The 23574-nt window shown below is 37.5% G+C and overlaps 1 protein-coding gene across 1 annotated transcript; it reads left to right on the top strand.

Moving 5' to 3' along the window:
- The first annotated feature begins 8374 nt into the window (after positions 1-8374).
- On the top strand, positions 8375-22056 carry LOC126371334 (protein takeout-like). Its single transcript, XM_050016641.1, has 5 exons — positions 8375-8445; positions 16438-16657; positions 17992-18116; positions 18551-18703; positions 19250-22056. The coding sequence occupies exons 1-5, from the start codon at positions 8391-8393 to the stop codon at positions 19399-19401; spliced, it is 705 nt and encodes a 234-aa protein (XP_049872598.1). The 5' UTR covers positions 8375-8390; the 3' UTR covers positions 19402-22056.
- Positions 22057-23574: the final 1518 nt, after the last annotated feature.

The raw sequence follows: 23574 nt of genomic DNA, 5'->3' as shown, positions 1-23574 counted from the left end.
TTTTATTCCTAAGAGTATGTCAAAAGGTAAGTACCTATATCGCGATCAGTATTGTTCTTGGCGATATACTCTGTTGTTATATACCAATCTGTGGAGACGAAGTAACTATGAGAAATATTATTATGATTCTTTTAAATGTACTGTAATATTTCAAATAAGTAATTTATTTTGCTTTTCTCGACAAGTGCGATACAATAAGTGAATACGATAAATCACAGGTAAGAACGTATATTTAAGGAAAATGTCGAAAGGTAAAAAGAATACGCAAAATACTCATAGATATAGAAGTAAGTGCGTAGGTATTTGTGCGTAGGTAAATACTTACGTTTCAATGGATGTCTATAATAAATCCATTGAATGCATGACGCGTGCGCCGCTCCTGTGACGTCAACAGCGATGTGATCGCCATATTTTAACAGTTTCTAGTAATTCTTACTTGAGTCATAATTTAACTCCATTGACATGCCAACAACGGACAATATGCGTTTTGAAATAAAATAATCATCACTAATTTAAGAGCCACGCTCTTGTCGGTGTAGCATTCTCCATGCTACTTTTTTAGGGAAAAATAGGGCAGTGGTTTCCTTCTTGCATTCTGCCTCGCAGTACTCTGTCTGATGCGAGTGGGATGGCGCCCAGAGCCAAATAAAATAATACCGAAGAATAAATATCGAATATCATAAAGCAAAAAAAAATAACTCAACGTTGTTCTCAACTAGATTTATTTATATATTGTTTCGAACAACTACCACCTAATATTCACTTAACACTTTTAGTGACAGACTACGGATCATTGACTTTAACATAATATAACATACACATATACGGCATCACGCCTGAAATCCCGAAGGGATAGACAGAAGTGTATAGTTTTACAGCTAGTTACATAATATGTAATTTAATTTTTTGACGTTCAAAAAGCGCTAACCTTGTAAGCCAATTTTGAAAAATAAATATTTTTGAATTTTGAATTTTCACGTCATATCAATTATCTATGATCCAAACATAAATTCAAACTTACATTTTATTTCTTAAGGTTGGAAAATGGAAAATCGTTAATTTGTTATTCTATCACAAAAAATATGTTTTGTTGCGATAACACATAAAAAACAACATATTTGCAAACTAATTGCGTTCTATGTCGCTGTATGGAGAAGTCAAAGTCTCCCTTAAGAAGCCTCGCTGCACGTGTCGGAGTCGGGCTTGACCGGTTATTTATTTTACCAAACACAAGGGCTTCCATGTTGAAGTTGGATGTCATACTCGACTGGTCGTCCTACGGAATTAAATATTCCACAAATCATCGTCATCGTATTTAATGTATCTGACAGCTAAAGGAAATATCTATGGGAATGCGTACGTGCGCCAGGTGGTGTGCCACGCGCATGCGTGACAAAATTATACATTGAGGAACTTTTCCTGTTACATTCCCCAAAACATATATAGATAAAGCTGTACAGTCATGAGCCATATCATGTACCCACTTTAGAACCCTGTCGCACTATCATATTTGACATTTAATGAGGCTTACAGTTTAAATTGTTAAAAAAGTTAATGTGACATGGTTGCAAAGTGCAAACAAATGTCAAATAGCAATATTGCTTTCTTAGATTAATTGCTTCGATGTGGCCATTTTAACCCCCCAGATATGCTTAAAAGTGCTAACATTTCAAGGTTAGCCCAGCTAACGTCATCCCATCCTGCGTTACCATTTTGTAAAAAATAATTACCCACGACCAATATTTTTTACTTTGCAAGGAAATTTTAAACTTTTAGTAAAAGATTTTTATTTATGTGACGAGTAATAGTAATTAAATACATTAGTCAGTAATTCTCTTAATTTTCAATAATACGTACAATTTACGTCCTTGGAATGTCTGAGATACCAATTTAATGGTAACACAGTCTTAACACTACGCCATGAAAGAGCTAGCAATGGCGGCTTTCCATAGGATTGAGCATACCTGGTTTTCTTATACTATGGTAACCCTGGCGTGAGAGTTGATGAGGTCGATCATTTATCTCTCAATCCACACCAGAGACGATTGAAGAAAAATATTTTGGTATCATTTACTATCATGAACATTCTTGCCTCGAGTTTCCCGTCAAACTCTACCTCTATGGTAAACAGATCAAGGGCTAACGGAAACATGCGTACGTTTATATATATATTGGTGTGATGTGGTTTTATATATAACACCACACGTCACCAACACACGGCGACCGACTAATGCCAATGACCATTAGCCACGTGAACGCGGCTGTTTGTTTACGTACACGTACGCATGTTTCCGTCAGCCCTTGATCTGTTTACCGTTGAGGTAGAGTTTGATGGGAAACTGGAGGCAAGAATTTTCATGATAATAAATGATACCAACATATTTTTCCACACATATTTTTTTTTCTCTCGTGTGGGTTGAGAGATCAATGACCGACCTCATCAACCCTGACATCATGGTTACAATTACAAAAAAAAATAAGAAACAAGAAACATTTATTGACAAGCTGTGTAGGTACATACATGCAGGTGTCAAACATTATGAAATTGTCTCATCAGCAAATTGAGCCGCCAAGGGCCCCTGACATGGCTCATGTAAAGCACGAAGCCCTCCGACGCACTCAAACATAATAACGTTACATAAACCACCAATATAATAAGGGACTTTCCAGGCTACGTTCTCTAAAAATATATAGATGGCGTTGTTCAGATATATTTATATACCTACTACGGAAGCGACTGATGCTCAATCTGACCTTCCATCCCGGAGGCAGAACAAAATGCATAAGACAGCACGACCACAAAGATTATCCATCATTGTGTAAGAACATTTGCCACCAATAGTGTTTTCTTTTTTTTAATTTTCAATTTATTAATTCAAAAAATATACACTGCAGTTTTACTAAAACTATGTTTCGACAAACTGCAAAACAGTTTGTTGGCGAGCTTAAACATCCTAAACAAATAAAACCCCATATATATTTATAACCTCATAGAGTTTTTGATATGAATTATTTTACATTTCTCGCAAATAGAAAGAAAGAAAGAAAAAACATTTATTTCACATTAGACGCTACATTAACGAACTTAAATTTACTTAAAAAAAAAAAAAAAACAAATAAAAGAAAGAATTAAAAATATATCACACACACACCTAAGCTACACATTGTGGAGGGCGATAAAAATAAAAAAAAAGATCTCCCTCAGCATAATGCCGTGACACATGCTTAGCACAGGCCGCGCGCGGACCTATCGTGAGCCACGGACATACCAAACTCAATTACCTACCTACTTACAATAATAAATAAATAAATAAAATAATAAATAATAAATAAATAAAATAATAAATAATAAATAAATAAAATAATAAATAAATAATAATTTTATTGCCAAAAAAGTGGGTACAATTCTTTCCTTAAACATAGCTTAGTATTAGACACAGATATAAATAGGTAGGTACCATAGCTAAGTACAAAAATACTTGTATTACAGCCTATGATACCTCTCTCCTGGATATTTATGTTACGTTAAGCTAGCTAATATAATAATGAAAACATATTTACTTAATATATCATACGTCATATATTATACATACATTTAGCATTAAATTGTATCTATGATAAATAAATAAAATATATATATTCTTATGTACAAAAATAAAACAGAGTATTTTATAATAAATTATGCAGACGTGTAACTGTATAGTGTGTGTGTATGTCCAAACGTTACTATGTACTTATGTAGGTAAATCGCAAATGGCATTAACTACTTGGCCGGACAAATGAGGAACGCCGAGGGCTCTCACTTGGTACAAAATTTAAACCAAGGCATGAGGGTACTCAGTGGGCGCGAACCACCACTATTGGGGAACCCCTAATTCTGTACATAATTAATAAAATATTTTTCCATGAATATATTGATTTTAAATGTTTTTCTGCGGTTTGATGTACTCTAGTTTACCTTGAATGGAATTGACACCACCTTTGACAAACAACTACAGATTGGTCCACAAATAACAAGACGTACCTAGTACGCATCTACGACAGTAGGCTACTGTTTCTGTCTTGTCTTCTAATGGCTTCAGGCTCTGTCCACCCCTTTAGGGATTACGGGCACAAGTCGTCCGCTGATCGCAATGACAAGTGTCTGTGAGAAAGGGCAACAAAAAGAAGAAATGAATATTTAATATTATTTTAGGTCGCGACGAACAATCAAACACATTACAGTATTATGTATAAACGAGAACGGCCAAATATACACTGGAGGACAAAAAAATAGAATAAAGTTTTGTTGTGGGACATTTGGAAAAAATAACTTAAGTTTACACAAATGATTCTTTTTGCTATTTTTTTTTTCATTTTCTTACTCTGCAAACCTGCCCTTTTTACCGACTTCAAAAAAGGAGGAGGTTCTCAATTCGACCGTATATATATTTTTTTTTTTTTTTTTTTTTTATGTTTGTTCGGGCATATCTTCGTCGTATATGAACCGATTTTGATAATTCTTTTTTTGTTTGAAAGGAGATATACCCAAGGGGGTCCCATGTCAAGGAAGTCAGGATCTGATGATGGAAGACCAGAGAAATCGAGGGGAGTTTTCAAAAATCGTAGGAGCGACTAGTGCGTTTGTAAAGTCATATTGATCGGATCGATCTTTAGGCTTCGGGAAAACTTCCCGACCTTCGAAAACTGGTCAGCATCAGGGAGATACCCTATGGCCTGGCAAAACTATACAACCTGGAGCAATTTTTCTTTCACGAAACGTATTTAAATCTTGATCAAATTCAATCGCCGGTGCAAAAAAACAAAATGGCGGAAAAAAAAGATGGCCGCCATACAAAATTTTGTCGATTTTGGAAGAAGCCCGTTTGGGTAAAAATAATGTATGGGGCGCTTACTCAAAACGTCATGTAGAGTACGGAAATACTTTCTGGTCACCAAAAACTGCTCCGCATCAGAGAGATACTCTACGGCCTGGCAAAACTATCGCACGTGAACCAATATTTCTTTCAGAGCACTTATTTAAATCTTGGTCAAATTCCATAGCGCGTAAAAAAAAAACAAAATGGCGGAAAAACAAGATGGCCGCCATACACAATTTTGTTTTTTCAGAAAATGTCTCGGGATATAAAATATATATCGGGGTTGTGATCGGATCGTCATGTTAAGTATGGAAATACTTCCCGATTTTCGAAAACTGCTCCGCATCAGGGTGACACCCTACGGCCTGGCGAAACTATCACACCTGAACCAATTTTTCTTTCACGAAACCTATTTAAATCTTGGTCGAATTTAATGGCCGGTGAAAAAAATACAAAATGGCGAAAAAACAAGATGGCCGCCATACAAAATTTTGTTTTTCCAGAAAATGTCTTGGGGGTAAAAATGATGTATAGGGGTGTGATCGGAACGTCATCTTTGAAAACTGCTCCCAATCAGGGAGACATCCTACGGTCTGGCAAACCTATTGCACCTGGATTTTGTTTGTTTCCACGACACCCATTTAAATCTTGGTCAAATTCTGTCGCCGGTGAAAAAAAACAAAATGGCGGAATAACAAGATGGCCGCCATACGAAGAGGGACAGTTTCGAATAAACAGGACACGCGAGCTGCTTTAGCAGCGAGCGAACCACGCGAAATCTACTGTATCTATATGTATATGTATGCGTGAGTGTGTATGATAGCAGCTTCCACTGACAACCACATGTGTGTATGTACACATACACATGTGTGTGTGTGTGTGTGTGCGTGTGTGTGCGCGCGCGCGCGTGTGTGTGTGTGTGTGTGCGTGTGTCTGTGTGTGTGCGTGTGTACGTGCGCGTGTGCTCGTGTGCGTTAGCGCGTGTGTGTGTAAACATGTTCATCAATAATAATTGTGATCACTACTAATAATATATTATATTATTATATATGAATATAAATCAGAAAATCTGTCTGTCTGCATCCTTGCTCGGTCTAACCATCACTTAAAATCGTAAAATAAAATAAAATTTTTAACAAAAAAAACCGACTTCAAACGCAAAACTAAAAAGCAATAAATAAATTTACTTCGCACAAAGTAATTAGTACGTATTTTCAATTAGTTAATTAATTTATAATTCTGAAGTCGGTGCCAAGTAAATGCTACAACAACCCTACTACAATATCAAATTACTATGTACACACAATATTGTTTAATACCTATATCAAAGCAATTACAAAACAATGTCAAACAAAAAATTACAAAACAATCAGTATTGAAAAATATATGAATCGGTACTTCGTTGTAGCATTTCCTTGGCACCGGCTTCAGAATTATAAATTAATTAACTAATTGAAAATACGTACTAATTACTTTGTGCGAAGTAAATTTATTTATTGCTTTTTAGTTTTGCGTTTGAAGTCGGTTTTTTTTTGTTAAAAATTTTTAAAGTAAGTATACCTTATGGCGCATAAGTACGTATTTAATCATTTTTGTAAACAGTTATTTTTAAAACATACTTAATAACAAAATACTTGGGTTCTAAAATAAACATGAATTGTCATGAAACTTTCATGAAATGATCCCATAAAATCGACAGAATCCAAAAAAAGATAAATCGAAGTGATGGTGGGTATACAACATATACAATGCTGTTGTACTTATTAAATTATAATTAGCTTTAAGATAAAATATGAAAAAGTTATAAACAAAGATGCGTTATTACGCGGAAGTCGTTTTTTTCCTCTGACCTGTGAATACTTATCAAGTCATCTGAATTTATTGATAGTTTAATCAGTTTCCAGTACTTAAAGACACTTTCCTTATGATCTTTATTAAAGGTTTACAGACGGGTTAATAGTTTCATATTAGGGTTCCGTGTAAGAGTTCCTAGTTGACTACGGAGTTCATGGTCAGCCGGGAACTCTTGTTTGTTATACATTGAGCAGTGGGAGCGGGACTCGCGGGCCTTTTACGTTTCAATCCAAAACTACACCTTGGACACTTAAATCTCATTTTTACCGTGTGGCGTCTTAGCGCATAAGTGCGAGTGAGACACAGAGGCCGCGCGCGCTCCCTTACATTCAGACTAAAGTGAGACCCAGCGGGGGGTGAGGTAAAATCTAGTTCAGCTCTGATACGAATTGGGTGGGGCGCTAAAATTTAAACGTTCTTTAGGCGTTCGATTCTGAGTTAAACGAATTAAAAACTATAAACGCGCTTTCTGTAGTTTTCTTTTAGTAGTTTAGTAGTAGTAGTTGGTAGAGCACGACTACAAGATCGGTTATGTACTAGGACTAGGCTCACAAAAACAGCACTGTACAGAAAAGGCGTTCTCTCCATGGCTCCTAGAATTTATAATCAGGTTCCAAAATCAATTAGAGACATAACATGTGATTTGACATTTAAAAAGGAACTATTTACGTTTCTGGTAAACAACACCTTCTATTCAGTTGACGAATTTTTTGTCCTGAAATGAACTGACTTAATCTTTTATACTTTGACTTTTATATTATTGTGACAATTATTAATAATAAATTTATATCTTTAATAATGTAAAAAATATAATAGGGCATGCATAATTAGTAGAGAATTCTAATGTTTAATTCGTTTATAATATTAATGTTTAATTAATTTATATTTGTACGCCGACTGGCAGATCATAGCGCTCTAACCTATATATATATGTATAACAACCTACTCTACCTGTGTTTCACAAATAAATCAATTTGTATTTGTATTCTATTCTTTTATTTTCCTATTTTTAGTTGATACACACTGTTATAGTTCATCGTATAAACAAATTGTTTATTGCTCTTTGTTTGTATTGTCACTCACGCGCATTCTATCTCAGCATCAATAAGCTAGCTCAGCAGTTCGTGTTCAATTGTAAAACATTCTTATTGTAAACATAATACGTTCTAAACACATAACCGACACATATCATTTATTGCTATAATAACTGTTAGATTGTAAGGCCACAATTTGATATCTCTTAATTTCTTGTTGCTGTGGAAATACTTACCTATTAAGTACCAATAGTTTTCTAAATAGTGTCTCACAAAAAATTCAAGTTATATTAATATAATTAATTTAGTTGCATTTATTGATAGGAAGTCATTCCGGCGCAGTGATAAAAATAATTATCTACATCGAGATTACGCGTTAATAGTGTAAAAGGCTCTATAAATAAGAAACTTAATTTCTTGTGTATCAAACTCAATATTAAAACAATTTTAAAGTATAAATATCAGTAGAAAATTGAGGAAAATCCGCCTAATGATATGTGCGACGTTTTATCTCGCGGGAGTTGATCGGCGGTCGAATAAGGGCTGCACAATCTTAATTGGAGTTGAATTGATCATCGCGCGTATATAAGGCGGCGGGCACTCCCGCGCGTGCCATTATCACTAGCAACTAGTGTGTGTGAAGATGAAAGGACTCATCTTGCTTCTCTGTTCGTATGTCGCGGTGGACGCCAGTCTGGGTAAGCGAAACATATCTTTATTCTTTTTCAGTAGATTTGATGCGTGTAGAAAACACCTTTGCCTACTGCTTCGGGGATATAGGTGATGTTATATTATGTTGTTTTCAGTAGATTTTTATCTGTTGGAAAAACGCGCGATTTACAATGGTAGTTCTCGAATTCCGGCCCGGACTCTAAACCATTCAAAAAAAAAATATCAAAAATCATTTATTTCAGACATTAATTACACACTTAAAAAAAATCAAATAAAATAAAATTTAAATCAAAATTAAAACCAAAATTAAAATACAATAAAATTAAAATTAGGTACATAATTACTAGTAGTTTTTGTTTGTCAGTAACTGCATCATACAACAATGGCCCATGTACCTACTGACAGTCAAACCTACTCGCAAACACGCTCAGGACGCTATTGAACCACCATCTTCATCGCGGACCATTGAATTCGACTTTCTGAGTTTGAATTCATGTTTGGATCAAAGATGATCACGTGATAATTGATATCCTAGCTGGCGAGGAATGGGTAGGGTATGCTACACACCTCTGCCTTACGCCGACTTTAGAATTTAGATTCTAACATTGTACTCAACAAAATATTATTCCTTACTTTTTATTAGACAGATTTTCAAATACTTACGTTTTCATTAGGATAATTGTTTTAATGTGGCTTTTTTAGACAACGAGGTCTTACAAATCACTTAACTGGGGTTTTAGTGTGCCGTCATAGCAAACAAGAGACCTGCACAATGCACATGCTGCTATACCTAACACATTTAGACCTAGGTCATAGGTAATTGTCTAATATATATAATTTTCTAGTATTGAATACTAGTTTACTTGACTAGATGTAAACAAGACCACTTTGAGGTCAGGGTGACCGTCTGGAGACTAGATCTGATATAACTTGAATTATTTATAAACCCTAGTAATTTGGCCAGTGCCCAGCACTGGGACGTATATAGGCTGTTTATGTTATACATTGTTTTAAGTTTACGCGGTTATTATCATAATTAATGTTGCAAGTGCCATGATCACGGGATGACTGTCAGTCATCCCGTGATCATGGCACTTGCAACAGTGTCGAAATATCGGGAGTCTCATATCCCCATTTAAACGCGGTAAGAACCCGTTATTATGTGCTTTTGTTTATGTTATGTTATGTTCATAGTAATTTAGATATTCACACCTAGGTTATGAATATTTGTTGCTAGTTTAAATATGGATTTTGGCAAAATATTGTCTTGACCTGGTGATCCTCTGGTATTTTCTTTGAAAGTAGATACAGAGCGGGAGTTCTCAGAGAGTCCCCATTTGTTTGGTCAAGTAGTGAATGTCATCCGAGGCAAGTACCTGACAATCCGATTACACTTGCTATAGAGGTGGCTAATCAACTCGCGACAACAAACACTTCAGGACCCCGAGCCGTCCGGCGTGGTCGAAGTTTTCTCTCTTTCAGCGCTTATTGTTATCGGCCCGCCAGATGCTGATTAACTCAAATGTTAACTTCTCAGATGACTCCCTGAGCCGAAGTACGCGCCCAACTGGGCACTCTCAGACCCTCAGGCCTCTTGTCTTATTTTTTTACCAGGTGAGAGCCCTTAGTGTTCCCCATTTGTCCGGCGAAGTAGATAATGCCATCTGAGGCAAGTCCTCTACATATAAGTCACGTTAAAAAGGGGCTCTGGTACCTGTGCTATAATCATAATCATATCATTTATTGCGTTCCACGTGGTAGAAGGTTGGTAACATAAGGTTTAGGTCAATTTGAAGAAAAGGTATTATGAAGACGTGCTTACCTTTAACATAATTGCCGAATTCAATTACTGCACTCAATAATTCGTAGATCAAACAATTAAAAATGCTTCCACATAATACACAGTAGGTATTATTTTTCCGTTTTAATTGATGCATTTATCATAGTAATTGTAAAGGAACTCGGGTTAGATTCAATCTAGTCACGCAGATGATGTTAGGATCAGTATGATAAGAAGGCCGATAGACCATAGAAAATGTACCATACACCCCACTGATGGGCACAGGCCTCTTCTCATCGAGGAGGGGAACTTAAGGACTAGTTCGAAGATACCGCCTGGAAACCAATATTAGGCAGCCAAATTACTGAAATTATATTCAACATTTCGTGTTTTAAGAACGTCGTGGGTCCTATGTCGAAGTTTTTCTTGCAGCTACTTTTCCGCCGCTATATAGGTTGTGAGAAGCTGCAGTAGTTTTAGGCGGAGGAGATGTTAAAGAAAAGAAAATATATTTGCTTATATAAAAATTGAAGACTCAAAGTAACTTAATAAAACTTTTTTACCTAATGACTTTGTTACGTAATGTATAAAGATAATTATATTTGAGTTCGAGTATCATCACTTCTGGATATTTTTATGATCACTGCCCTCTACTGATGTTGGTGATCGAAACCTTAGCGCAACCTTACATGTGTCCTGTAAAAAATAAATACTTAGGTACTTACCTAAGTATTTCTTTTAAAAACTAAGGTTTCACACGAACTTGCGTCTAAAGGATAAACATCTGCCGGCATCCGCTCTGTAATCGTCACATTGTCTTAACAATCCTCCTCGTCAGTTAACATCCAATAACTATAATTGCACAGTCCTTGCTATTAGTGCTTTGAGAAATGTCATTTCATTGTTTGTTAGCATAGTGAAGCTAAGTAAATGATTACTGGTCATAGAACTATAACAATGGTCAAAAAAAGTCAATTTGAATTTCTTGGAAGTATAACAATGTCTATGTCGTGGCCAGATCATAGAATTGACCATTTCATGAAATGATCGACCATTTCATGAAATGGTCGTATTTCATGAAATGGCCAACTTCAACTGACCATATCGTTTAAACGTCAGCGTTTAATGATATTTCCATCCACGTTTGGCCATATCATTAATGTAGGGTGTCCATGATAAGTGGTGTAATAAAAACGCGAAATAAGGTAGGAAATAATGTATTACTCTAGTACAAAGTACAAAAATGTTTAAAAGTCAAATAAAAATTAAAAAGTCATTTTCGATTAACGGAGTGTTGATGTAGTTGACATATACGCCGTAACTGCATCTCGCTTTGAAGTCGTCGTCATATTTTTTGACACTATTTCATGCCATTGGTCATCATTCAGTATACTTTTCGTGTGTAAGATAAACATACTGGCGGCGTAGGGGTGGCCCAAGGGCCACCCCCGCCGCACCCTAACCTACCGTTATGCCTTGTAAAAATTATAAAAAAAAGGATTATGATAATTTAAATTATGACAAAAACATTTATGCGTTTTAATAGAATCCCGTTTCAAGTAGTTAATGCCATCTGCGGCAAATCTACAATAAGTCACGTCAAAAAAAGAAACTTTACGGACAGTAGGATCGTGTATATTTTTCTTTTTTAAAATTAATATCTCTTCATTCGCAGTTTTAATTATATCATATTTTGAAATCCAATAATAGTCCATTGATTTACGTAGCGTGGTCACTCGACCTTCATTATTTGCCATATAACCTAAAAATAAAAATAAAGTTGCTGTCTACTGTTAATACGAGTTTTTCTTTTCACCTTAGTGTCAAAACATTGCTTCAATGCACTTTTATCTTGTATTTGCTCATTATTATTCGTATTATTCGCGTTCACACAAGAATAATTATTGTCCGCCGCCATTATGCAAAACATAAACAAAGCGACACCAGCGCCACTACCGGTGGATAATGTTACTATTTTACGATATGATCGCTAACGTTTGGCCATATCATGAAGTAATCATGCATTTAGTTGGTCATATCGTTAAACGTTTTGTGTTCATTGATCTGGCCAAACCACATCATGATGTGGCCAACGAATGTTGTTCTATTTCATGAAATACGACCATTTCATGAAATGGTCGATCATTTCATGAAATGATCAATTCTATGATATGGCCACGATATCTATATATAATAACTGTTATTCAGTATAATCTTTGTGCTGTCTGTGTGATAATATCCTCTTCCGCGCTAATAAATACTCAGATTTATATTTTAACACCTGTTTATTTTCACTTGTAGCAATACAAACATAATACAAATTATCGTAAGAAAAACAATAGTTCGTAATATCGAAAGATCCTCACTCCTCATGGATAATATAGACATAAAAGCTGCCATAGACAAAATATTTTTAGGCTTGACTACTAGTCCTTTGATACATTACACGCGCATATCGTGTATAACATTTGCCAGTTGTAGAGGCCTAGTCAACTTGCCTATAACCATAGAATATGTAATACTATAACGCAACGTTAAGCTGGGGGGCTAGCTAGTGAGTCGATTGATATAATTGTTTGCAACTTATTAAGGTAGGAAGCTCAGCCAAGTTGCAGTTGCCTTAGCCAACTGTTGTTGTTGAGTTCAGGAGAACAACCAAGTATCACGTCACATATCGTTAGTGTATGTCGAATTTAAATTATTGCAACTTGAAAAGGTGCTCTGAATTGTTAGTGGCGCCAAACATTCGGTGAGGCGCCGCATCGCAATTTGTACTTCGCATTTCGTGATTCGGAGGGCACTTTAAATCTTTGGTACCGGATATTAGCCGTAAAAATCACCTCCACGAGCCCGCAGTGGAGTAGCGTTGTAAAGTAATGCTCCATACACCCTCCGGTTGATTGAGTGCAGGCCTGTGCCCAGCAGTGGGACTTACATAGGCTGTTTATGTTATGTCATTTACATAGAGCAACGTCTGTTATCAACTACTATGTTAATAAAAGCTTAGAAAAAAGTTAAACTGACATAATTGTATTTCTTTCTCCCTATTCAATTTTATTCCTCATGACCCTTTAATTGTTGCATAATTACGATGATGATGACAGGTAACGTCACTCGTTACCGCATGTGAAGGTCGCTAGCATCCTTATACATGTCCCGGATTCGAACTTGTAATACTTACTATAGTGCTTGACAACACAACCGATCTGGGTACTGAATGCACCCTCAGGCTTGTTGTCTTAAATGTTGTACCGGACGAGAGCTCTCAGCGGCAAATCTACTTACTATAAGTCACGTTAAAAAAGGTAGTATATGAAATATCGAGTGCTGTCACTCTGGAATTTGTACAAGATTATGACGGCAATGTTATGATTAAGAGAATTGAGAAAGGGATGCTTAGATGATTCGGACATGTAGAGAGAATGAATGAAGACTTAGAACAATATTTATGATGAACAATATTTGTAACTGTACCAAGTTGGAAGAGGAAAGCCTAGGCGTACATACCGTGATCAGATCCAGCATGTTTTATAAAGGAGCAGTTCATGAGTAGTTTACATCGGAGAGCATGCAGGAAAACTTTGATGAGAGTGGAAGAAGCGAATGTAAAGTGTATGTGAACCGTAGTAAGCCGTAGCTATAGTAGTGTTATCGTAATGAGTGGAATTCCGTTTTTCCTGCCTATCCAAACGGGAAACTAAGCGTGATCTGTATGTATTCAGAAGGCATACGTAAACATAAAACATGGGATTTTAATAAAGCTCAAATAGACAGAGGCTCCCAAACTTCAACGTATAAGAAATCCATCTTCCTTGCCTATTTATTATTATTGCCTAGCTTTAAGTTTGCATTGTTACTAACATCTATGGACCTGTGTCTGAAAATAAATAATTTGAATTGAATTGAATTTGCTTCGGAAGAGGATGGAGGATGTACAAGATACAAAAATGGTCTATAATTTATTTAATATATTCACTAATATATATTATTATGTTTGTTATGTTAGTACATATACACACATTCCCGACAAATGCTGGTTTTCACTTCACGAGTTAGAGGGTCAGACAGCCAGTCGCTTCTATAAAAACCGGACCTGTCAAATTTGCAGGTTAGGTTAGGTTACCTTGTGAAAAACGGGATAACGCTAGGGAGATAGAAAGATATTATAATACTATTATGTAGTAGTTGTATAATCAAGCTTATGAGGTATATAAAAAAATAAGTATACCTAGCCATTAAGCAAATCGCTCAACAGATAGCGCTATAAGAACAATAACGCAGAATATAATAAGGACATTTTCATAATAAAGAACCATTAATTTAATGAACATTAATTTCTAATAGCAATTTCATATAATAATTTTTTTTATTGTATACGTAATGATGGTCTTCTGACCGTTAATTGTGAGATGTTATGGCGGTGCAATATACTTTTTAATCACAAGTGTTATCTGTAACCATTTCCCGGAATAACGACTGCCTCAATCAACAATAAACTAATCGATCGATAAAATCGACAAGAAAATAGGTAACTCAAATTCTCCCTAGCATTGTCCCGTTTTTCACAGGGTCCGCTTACCTAACCTGAAGATTTGACAGGTCAGGTTTTTTACAGAAGCGACTGCCTGTATAACCTTCCAACCAGCGCAGGAAAATCAGCCCAATACAGGTTAGGTCACATACCTCCGGAAATGTATTTCTCGGGAATGTGGGATTCCTCACGATGTTTCCCTTCATCGCTGAGCACGTGATAATCATTTATGATCCAAACATGAATTAGAAAACAAATTCGACAATCATTGGTTTAGGCCCGTGCTGAATTCGAACCTACGACCTCAAAGTGAGAGGCAAGCGTTCTACAAGAAAATAGGTAAATATGGTTTTTGTAATAATGATGTATGAAAAAATGTGTGAAAATATCTTTATTAACTCACAGGTCTAGAATAAAAAACAAATACTACGTATATAATGCCCCCACGAACCGCCCCGCGCTAATTTGACTTGACCCCCTCGAGTGTCTTACTTTTGTCTTAAATAGCCGTAAGTCGCTAAGGAGTAAAAGAGAGAGCATGCAGACTGTTGTTTCGCTCGTATTTAAGCTTAGTCGACTTAAGAATTAGATTTTTGTATCGAATATCCGGGGGGCCCTTGGTCTTGGTTCCAGGCCCTTGGTCTTGGTTCCATACAAGACCATTAACCCGGCCCCAGGGGGGACAGAGTCATCTTCTCTGCCCTCCACTGGGGCAATTCCTGTTCGGCGCGTCCTTGCCGCGGGGGTGGGCGCCTCTTACTTTAGTAGGCCGGAGTGAGATGGTGGCTGAGTTCGAATAGGGACCCAGACCTACGGGGTATAACGTAGAACCCTTGCCCAGGGATACGGGTGAAGACCTCAACGGCTGCAGAGGCGGAGATGGGAGCCATCGGTACGGCAATGCAGGACGGAAGGGGCATGTCACAGGGACTGTAACCTGGAACCTGACAGAGGGCAGCAGTAACTGTCAGTACTATTCAGAGGCAGAGGACAGGAGTCCTAGTATGGCTTTGTAATAGACTACTCTGGGCGCCATCCCACTCGCGTCATACAGAGTACTGCGGGGTGGAAGGCAAGAGGGAAACCACTGCCCTATTTTTCCCTAAAAAAGTAGCATGGAGAGTATTTGACTGGAATGGAAAATGCTACACCGACAAGAGCGTGGCTCTTAAATTGATGATGATGATCCGGGGTGTGCCGCAGGGGTGCTGCTTGGGAACAAAAGACATCAACGCGCTAGAGACGTCTCGTTAATATTTTTTTATTTCTGATAGGTAGGTACAGCACAGGAGCAGCCTGGTGGAGTATACTCCATTCTCCCTCTGGTTGATTGAGGGGAGTCTTCTGCCCAGCAGTGGGAAGTGTACAGGCTGTATATGGTAATGTTTTTGCGAGCCGAAACAAGATGGATAGACAACCGCATGGTAACAAGTTGTTACCTATCTCGGCTTGTAAATAAAGCATAATATGTATACAAATTCACAAGAAACAATTAATCATACAAGAAATATACAGTAGATACAAAGGGCAATTTCTTCCACGACAGGAAAAAAAGTAAATTAAATGAACTGTAATTTTTCCTTCTACTGTTTTTTGTATTCTTCTTTTGTTTTTTAAAGGATGGTGCAAAATGGAGGAGTCCTATACCCAATAGTGGGATGATAGGATGATACGGGCTGATTGATTATGATGATTTTTCCTTTCCAGCGCCCTTCATAACCCCATGCGGGCCATCAGACTCCTCCTGCATGAAGTCATCGGCGCAGAAGGCGGTCCCGATCATGGCTGCTGGTCTACCGGAGCTGGGTGTGAAGCCGCTAGACCCGGCGGTCATTGACCTCGTCAAGGCCGACCAGGCGGGGCTCAAGCTGGAGTTCAGGAAGACAACAGTCAAGGGATTGAGGAACTGTAATGTCTTGAATGTCAAGTAAGCGAATTATTAATTATGATATCTTCTGGTCTGCAGTTGGTCGTAGTTAAAGACGTAGTTGAAAGTTATAGAAAAATATTTATTTTCTTCCACACGACATGTTACATTCTTGATGGCGGTGAAGGAGGAAGAGAGAGAGCGATTTGAAAGTTGCCACAATAATAAAAAAAATATATTTTATTGTTGGTGCAGCCAACACAGCGCTTATCACTATCAGCGAGGGTCGATTAATTCTGTCAAATATAGTCCTCTCATACCCGACGCCCTGAGCCGAGCTTCGCGCCTAGCTAGGCAGCCACAGGCCTGTTGTCTTCAATTTATCGTCCAAGTAGTTATGGCCATTTGTGGCAAATCTTCAACAAGTCATGTCAAAAAAAAAACTTCACTGTGTCCTGAGACGTCATCGTATGGCTGCCCGACGCCCCTTCCCTTTTTTTTGGTTTAGACAAAACTACAGTAGTTTTAATTACTATATCGATATCGAGAATAGAATAAACACCAGGTATAAGATCTGCTCTACATCGCCAGCAACTCATTAACAATCGGCAATTAACATCACGAGAACTTGACACGCAATGAGATGTGCATAGTAATAATGTATTTATACATAGGTACAGAAAGAAGAAAATAACGATTATCTATAGGTATGTTCTTAGGGAAATCGATATCTTTTTTATTTTTTAAGTACAGTAATACAGTGAGCGTAATTAAAACTGATTCGGAGAACGTGAAACGTGAGATTCGGAGTATCACGGATTCAATTATTTGTGCTCAGTTAATGGCAATAGGTGGTGGTGGTCGTCCATTGTGCTCAATAAAGTATTTTATCTATCATTGCCAAAGGGTCGCCCCCTAAAACATGGGTTTTAAAAATAGCTATCGAGTGGGTGTACTAAACGCCTATGCCTAACTCTTCTGGAATACAGGCGCGTAATTCTATGTTAATAAAAAAAAATATGTTTTTTAGGAATTGCAATCATCATCACCAGCCCATTAACATCCCCACTGCTGGGGCACGGGCCTTCCCTATGGATGGATGGGGAGATCGGGCCTTAAACCACCACGCGGGCCCAGTGCGGATTGGTGGTTATTAACGACTGCTAATGAAGCCGGGACCAACGGCTTAACGTGCCTTCCGAAGCACGGACGAGCTCGAGATGAAAACTTTTTTTTTGTGGTCACCCATCCTATGACCGGCCTTTGCGAAAGTTGCTTAACTTCAACAATCGCAGACCGAGCGCGTTCACCGCTGCGCCACCGAGCTCCTCAATATCAAAAGGAATTGCAATAGGGAACCACAAAATGGAAAAAAGTATATTTGTGTGTTACAGGCGGCAGGGCCTGAAGCAGTCTATCGAGCTGAAGTGCTCGGCGACGCTGGTGGGCGAGTACACCATCGGGGGTAAACTGCTCATCCTGCCCGTCGAGGGGGACGGCAAATACAAGATCAAGATCCGTAAGTATCACAACAACAAGGAACTAACCTGGTGGTACTCATTTAATGTTATTACAAAACGAAGACTAAAGATAAGTAATACTAAATTTAAAATAATAATCCGCGCCACGGAAGAAGCCGACGGATTTTAATGAAACTACTTGACAAGTCATAATAATTCTATGCAGAATCTGCAACAGTAGCGCCGCCACAGCTGCGGGCCTTGATTCGTAACATGGACTATATTCTAACCTTAGTTTATCTTTTAGTCTTCATTTAACACTGATTATGACTATTATTATTTATAATTCGTAAAAAAACTCAATAAGAATAAAAATATATAGATAATCAATCTATATATTTTTATTCTTATTGATATAATTTTAGACCAGCTTGTATTTCTAGATTAGCATTTTACTATTTATCCTTAATCCAATCATCTATCCAATTGGCAGGTGACATAATAGTGAAGGTGCAGTACGAGCTGAAGGAAAAGACAGCGAAGGGTGACAAGTACTGGTCGCTGTCGACCTGGAAGTACACCTCCGACCTGCAGGGCGGCGCAGAGTTCCAGTTCCAGAACCTCTTCAACGGGAACAAGCAGCTCTGTGAGTACCACAGAGTTCTTGTTATAGATATACCGTGAGAGGATTGCCGGTGGGCCCGAAATATGCACAAAACGACCACATTACATGAGGCGACGGTCGTATTATGAAACTTTCCATGTCATTCATTGGTTCTTTGGTATCGCGCAACCACAACTAGTGCTAGTGCCTCCGTGGTCCAGTGGTTAAGCGTTGGGCTCACGATCCGGAGGTCCAAGGTTCGAATCCCGTTAGAGACATATCATAAAAATCCTAGTTTGATCAAGACTTTACAGGCTAACACGATCCTAAGATGAAGGCTAAGATGGGGCGTGCTTCGGAAAGCACGTTAAACCGTTGGTCCCGCAGTTACTACTTACTTACTGATGTAAGTGAGTCAGTAATAACCCTAACTTCAAGGTTGATGAGGTTGGTCATTGATCTCACAAGCCACATGATAGAATAATTTTATTAATGCTAGTGATATTGATTAATGATATCGATGTAGCGGTCCAGCCAGAAAACCCATCATGAGCATTCTTTAATTGAGTGTAATTCCCTTGCTTCCAGCGGACACAGTGCACCAGTTCGCCAATACGAGCTGGAAGGAGATATTCGAGGAGGTGGCGCCGCCCATCGTGAAGGCCATCGTCGCAAAGATCATCGAGGAGGTCGCTAAGTTCTTTGACAAGGTGCCCATCAAAGACCTCGCCTTGGAGTAGTTCCTTTCCTTGCAGGAGCGTTAGGTATAGTGTTGATCCTCGGTAGACCAGGGGTTAAAAAGGCCACATAGAAGAAATTCATCTAAAGCAATTTGATATTTTTTCTTCTTCTATTCCTTTTACCCCTGGGGTGTACGGCTCGAATAACAGATTTCCACTCCTCGCGATCTTTTGCAGCCGCAGTCTCTCCAATAAATAAAAAAGAAATAAGTGCGCAATGCCAAGAAACGACAAATAGCAAAATTGCTTTTTTAGGTGAATTGCTTTGGTGTGGTCTTTCTAACCCCTAGTATCGCAGTATAGCAAGCGATAGACTATAGATAACATGCAATTGGGTAGTTTCCTAGGTCAAAGATAAATTATGAAATTCTAATTACTAAGACAGATCACAAAGTGACAAAAAACGTTTCTTTTTTCTATTTAACTTACTTTTATGAATTTTAATAATGAAAAATGAAATAATAAGGCGACACTTTATCACTTTTTTCTATGACGTCACAATGTGCTTTTTCATACAAATTCCATAGTAATTTCGTGTTTTGACGTTTAGTAAAAAGTAACTTATTTGACAAACTACCCTATTGCGCAGAATTGATAATATTTGATAATACACACACACACGTACGGTCATGAGTACTAATATGTACACTTTGAAACCATGTCTTATTAACTTTTTTGACAAATTTAATCGCAAGTCTCATTAAATGTCAAATATGATAGTGCGACAGAGTTCTAAAGTGGGTACACGATATTGCTCATGACTGTTCGTCGGTTCGTACACTATCGATAGTTCAAAACTAGGCTGTTTTAGATTAATACATGCATAGTACAACTGCATGGATTGTTCTCCCCTAGCAGTTACGTCTACTCATTCGTCGCCTTATGCAAAACCACGTAGGCGCCTTTTTGAAAATCACATTCGGATGTGATTTTTGTCAACAAAGCCTCGCAAATAGACAAACTAGTTTCAATCAGGTCAAAAATTGCAGTGTCAATACTTTTTTTTTAAACTTTGATGAGTTTGCTCTTGACCCCAGAATTTTTACTCACAATGAAAGAAATCTAGGTTTTGTTGCAGAAAATTAAACTACTTAAATGTGATTTTTCAAAAAGGCGCTTATGTAGTTTTCACTACAAGCATAGAATAAGGAACAATACTACGTATAGAACGGCAACTCTCCGCTCCCCACCAGCGGCTAGGTTTACCTCACCCCCGTCAGTCTTACTTTAGTCTTCAATCGTATGCATCAGACGTCACACACACAGATGCGGGTGTACGATAACGTTAATGTGTAGTGTCTGTGTATAACGAGGTGTTTTGTATGAACTGTCCGGGGTGTGCGACAAGGCAACGATGTTCATGTGAATAGTGATAATTTTTTCTTCGTGCGATTTTGAACGCCTCCAACAGTTTATATTTAAGTACACGCCATAAATAAATAATATGATCGAAATCGCACGAAGGACCATATCATACATATTTTATAATTATCAATAAGTATTTTAATATCATAGGATTTGTGCCTGGTTAATGGCAATCAAAGGCACGTGTTGCTTTGTGATGTCAATAGGTTCGCCCCCTATTTCATGGAACTTAACATAGCCGGCGAGAAGTGGGTGAACTAGACACTTCCGCCTACCCCTTCGAGGATACAGGCGTGTTGCTATGTTTAAAACACCGGACCTGTCAAATCTGCAGGTCAGGTAACCGGACTCTGTGAAAACGGGATAACCACAGATATTAAAAAGGGATAACACTAGGGAGATGTAAAAATGAATAAACTTATTAAGTATTTTTTTTCCCGACGGTTTTGTAAAGTGATTATTTTTTACCCTATTTAATATTTATTCACGAATCAATTTAAGAGCCACGCTCTTGTCGGTGTAGCATTTTCCATGTTACTTTTTTAGGGTAAAATAGGGCAGTGGTTTCCCTCTTGCCTTCCGCCCCGCAGTACTCTGTCTGACGCAAGTGGAATGGCGCCCAGAGTAGTCTAATACAAAGCCATACTAGGACTCCTGTCCTCCGCCTCTGAATAGTACTGACAGTTCACGTATCGAAATAGTTTACTGTGTATAAAGTGCGCGTGAATCTTTAAAAGCGACTAGGGAGATGATTTTAATATAATTTGAGATTCTTGAAGTAAGTAGGTAACAAATATTGCCATAAATATTATATTGTTTATATATTTACCTATAAATAATACTTTGTATTAGCATAAATTAATCTACAGATTTCCATAGTTCGAAATTAATGACAGGTTTCTAAATATCGACCAAAAATAGATCGTTCGACGCCGATCGATCGCAATTTGAATTTCAATCATTTCTACTCGTAGTTATAATTTATTTTTCAAATCTTAATACTAATCAGTATACAATTTACCAATCCTAATTGCCATTGTTCATGTTATACCTAATAATTACTAAGATTAAGAATGCACTCATATAGACATACAAATTGTGATATCACTTACAAGAAGTTATCGTTAAATATACCCCTGGTAAACTGGTTATTATTATAGCAAAACGTGATAAATACTTTAAATGTGGTGTGTTAGTGGCGGCGTTAGGTTACCAAAGACATCGTTTTATGTATTTTGTTAATAATAATGTATTTGTTTATATATTAATAATAAACTAAAAGAAATACAATCTGTTTTGTGTTTTATTATTGACAAATAACCCAATAAAATTACCATAATTATTTTTTTCGTTGCTGTAATAAGTATAAACGCCTGCGTCAACGTAGTGAGCAAAGGTGTTGAAATATCAGTAGTTTTTTTTTTATGTCAGGCGTATAATAATTTTGTTATGTTATTTACTACATTAAACAAAAGTATATCCTATATAGTTGTAATGTAGTAAATAGACATATATTATGGACAGGGAGAGAGGTTAGTTCAAGTTAATATTTACTGTGACTTGCCATCTATTACCGCTTGTTTGTGAACTATACTCGTATAGACTGGTGGCCATGAAACCTAATGTAATAAAACATGACATGATTGTTGTTAATAATTCGTTATTTTGTTAGTTCAATCCGCACAAACAACAAATCTAATATAAAAATACATAGGACTGATACAGTAAGTCAGTAAAAAATTAAATACAACTTACATATATGTATCTCTTGAACTAAAAATTAGGTAAGTGTCGCATTTCTTTGAGGTGACCTTTCTTAGATTTGCCGCAAATACCACATTTGGTTTTTGTTGCACCGTCAACTGTAAAAAATTGTATTAAGTAAGTACTGTACTTATTTTTAATAAATAAATAACTGGTCGGACAAATGGGGAGCGTTGAGGGCTCTCACCTGATGTCCAGATGGGTGCGAAGCAAAGAATTAATGGACTCTAGCGGGTTTATAGAGATAAGCGCTATACAAAGGAAATCATCGACCACGCCGCGCCGGATCAGTATCGGGCTCCTGAGATATTTGTTGTCGTGAGTTGATTTTAGTCACACATGGATCTCGAACATCCCTCAATGTTAAGTTGTAGAATGTGGACTGAAGGTCCGACATTCCGGTCCTCGGTCCTGAAAATTGAGGACATCCTTTAAGCTCTACAGGTTACGCTGGGAGGCTCAGATCCAACGGGCCGATGTTAGGCAGAATCGTTCAGCCGTCTTCACAGGCTCAGGTGAGATCGTGAAGCCGTTGCCCAGGGTGGACCACAGGGAAGTAGATTCCGACAAATTCCCCCCCACAATAGTAGGTACCTAATTGACGAGGAATTTAACCATGGAAACGTTGCAATAACACACATGAGTCACTGATTACATTGATGAGGTTGACGACTGAAGATGGACCTAGTAACTATCACGGTGTTTACTGTGTGTTCAACACTTCCATTGTATTCCATGGGGAATTCCAATATACAACTAGATTACAATATGATTTGTGCGTTTGTTATGGTTTCCCCTTCGCAGGTTGGAAGGTCAGACAGGCAGTCGCTTCTGTAAAAACTGGACCTGTAAAATCTTCAGATTAGGAAGGCGGACCCTGCGAGAAACGGGATAACGCTAGGGATATGAAATATGTCTGCATCTGCAAGATGTTTCATGACATCACGGAAGTAATAGAAACAGAGAGCATTTATTTGTGGACAAGAAGAGTAGATATTAGGTAAGTATACAAATACGTTACAGGCTAGTGAGTCGATCCCGGAA

Source organism: Pectinophora gossypiella, chromosome 12 (genome assembly GCF_024362695.1).
Source record: "Pectinophora gossypiella chromosome 12, ilPecGoss1.1, whole genome shotgun sequence".
NCBI lineage: Eukaryota > Metazoa > Arthropoda > Insecta > Lepidoptera > Gelechiidae > Pectinophora > Pectinophora gossypiella.
Note: the sequence above shows the minus strand (reverse complement) of the source record. Positions and strands in the feature narration are given on the sequence as shown.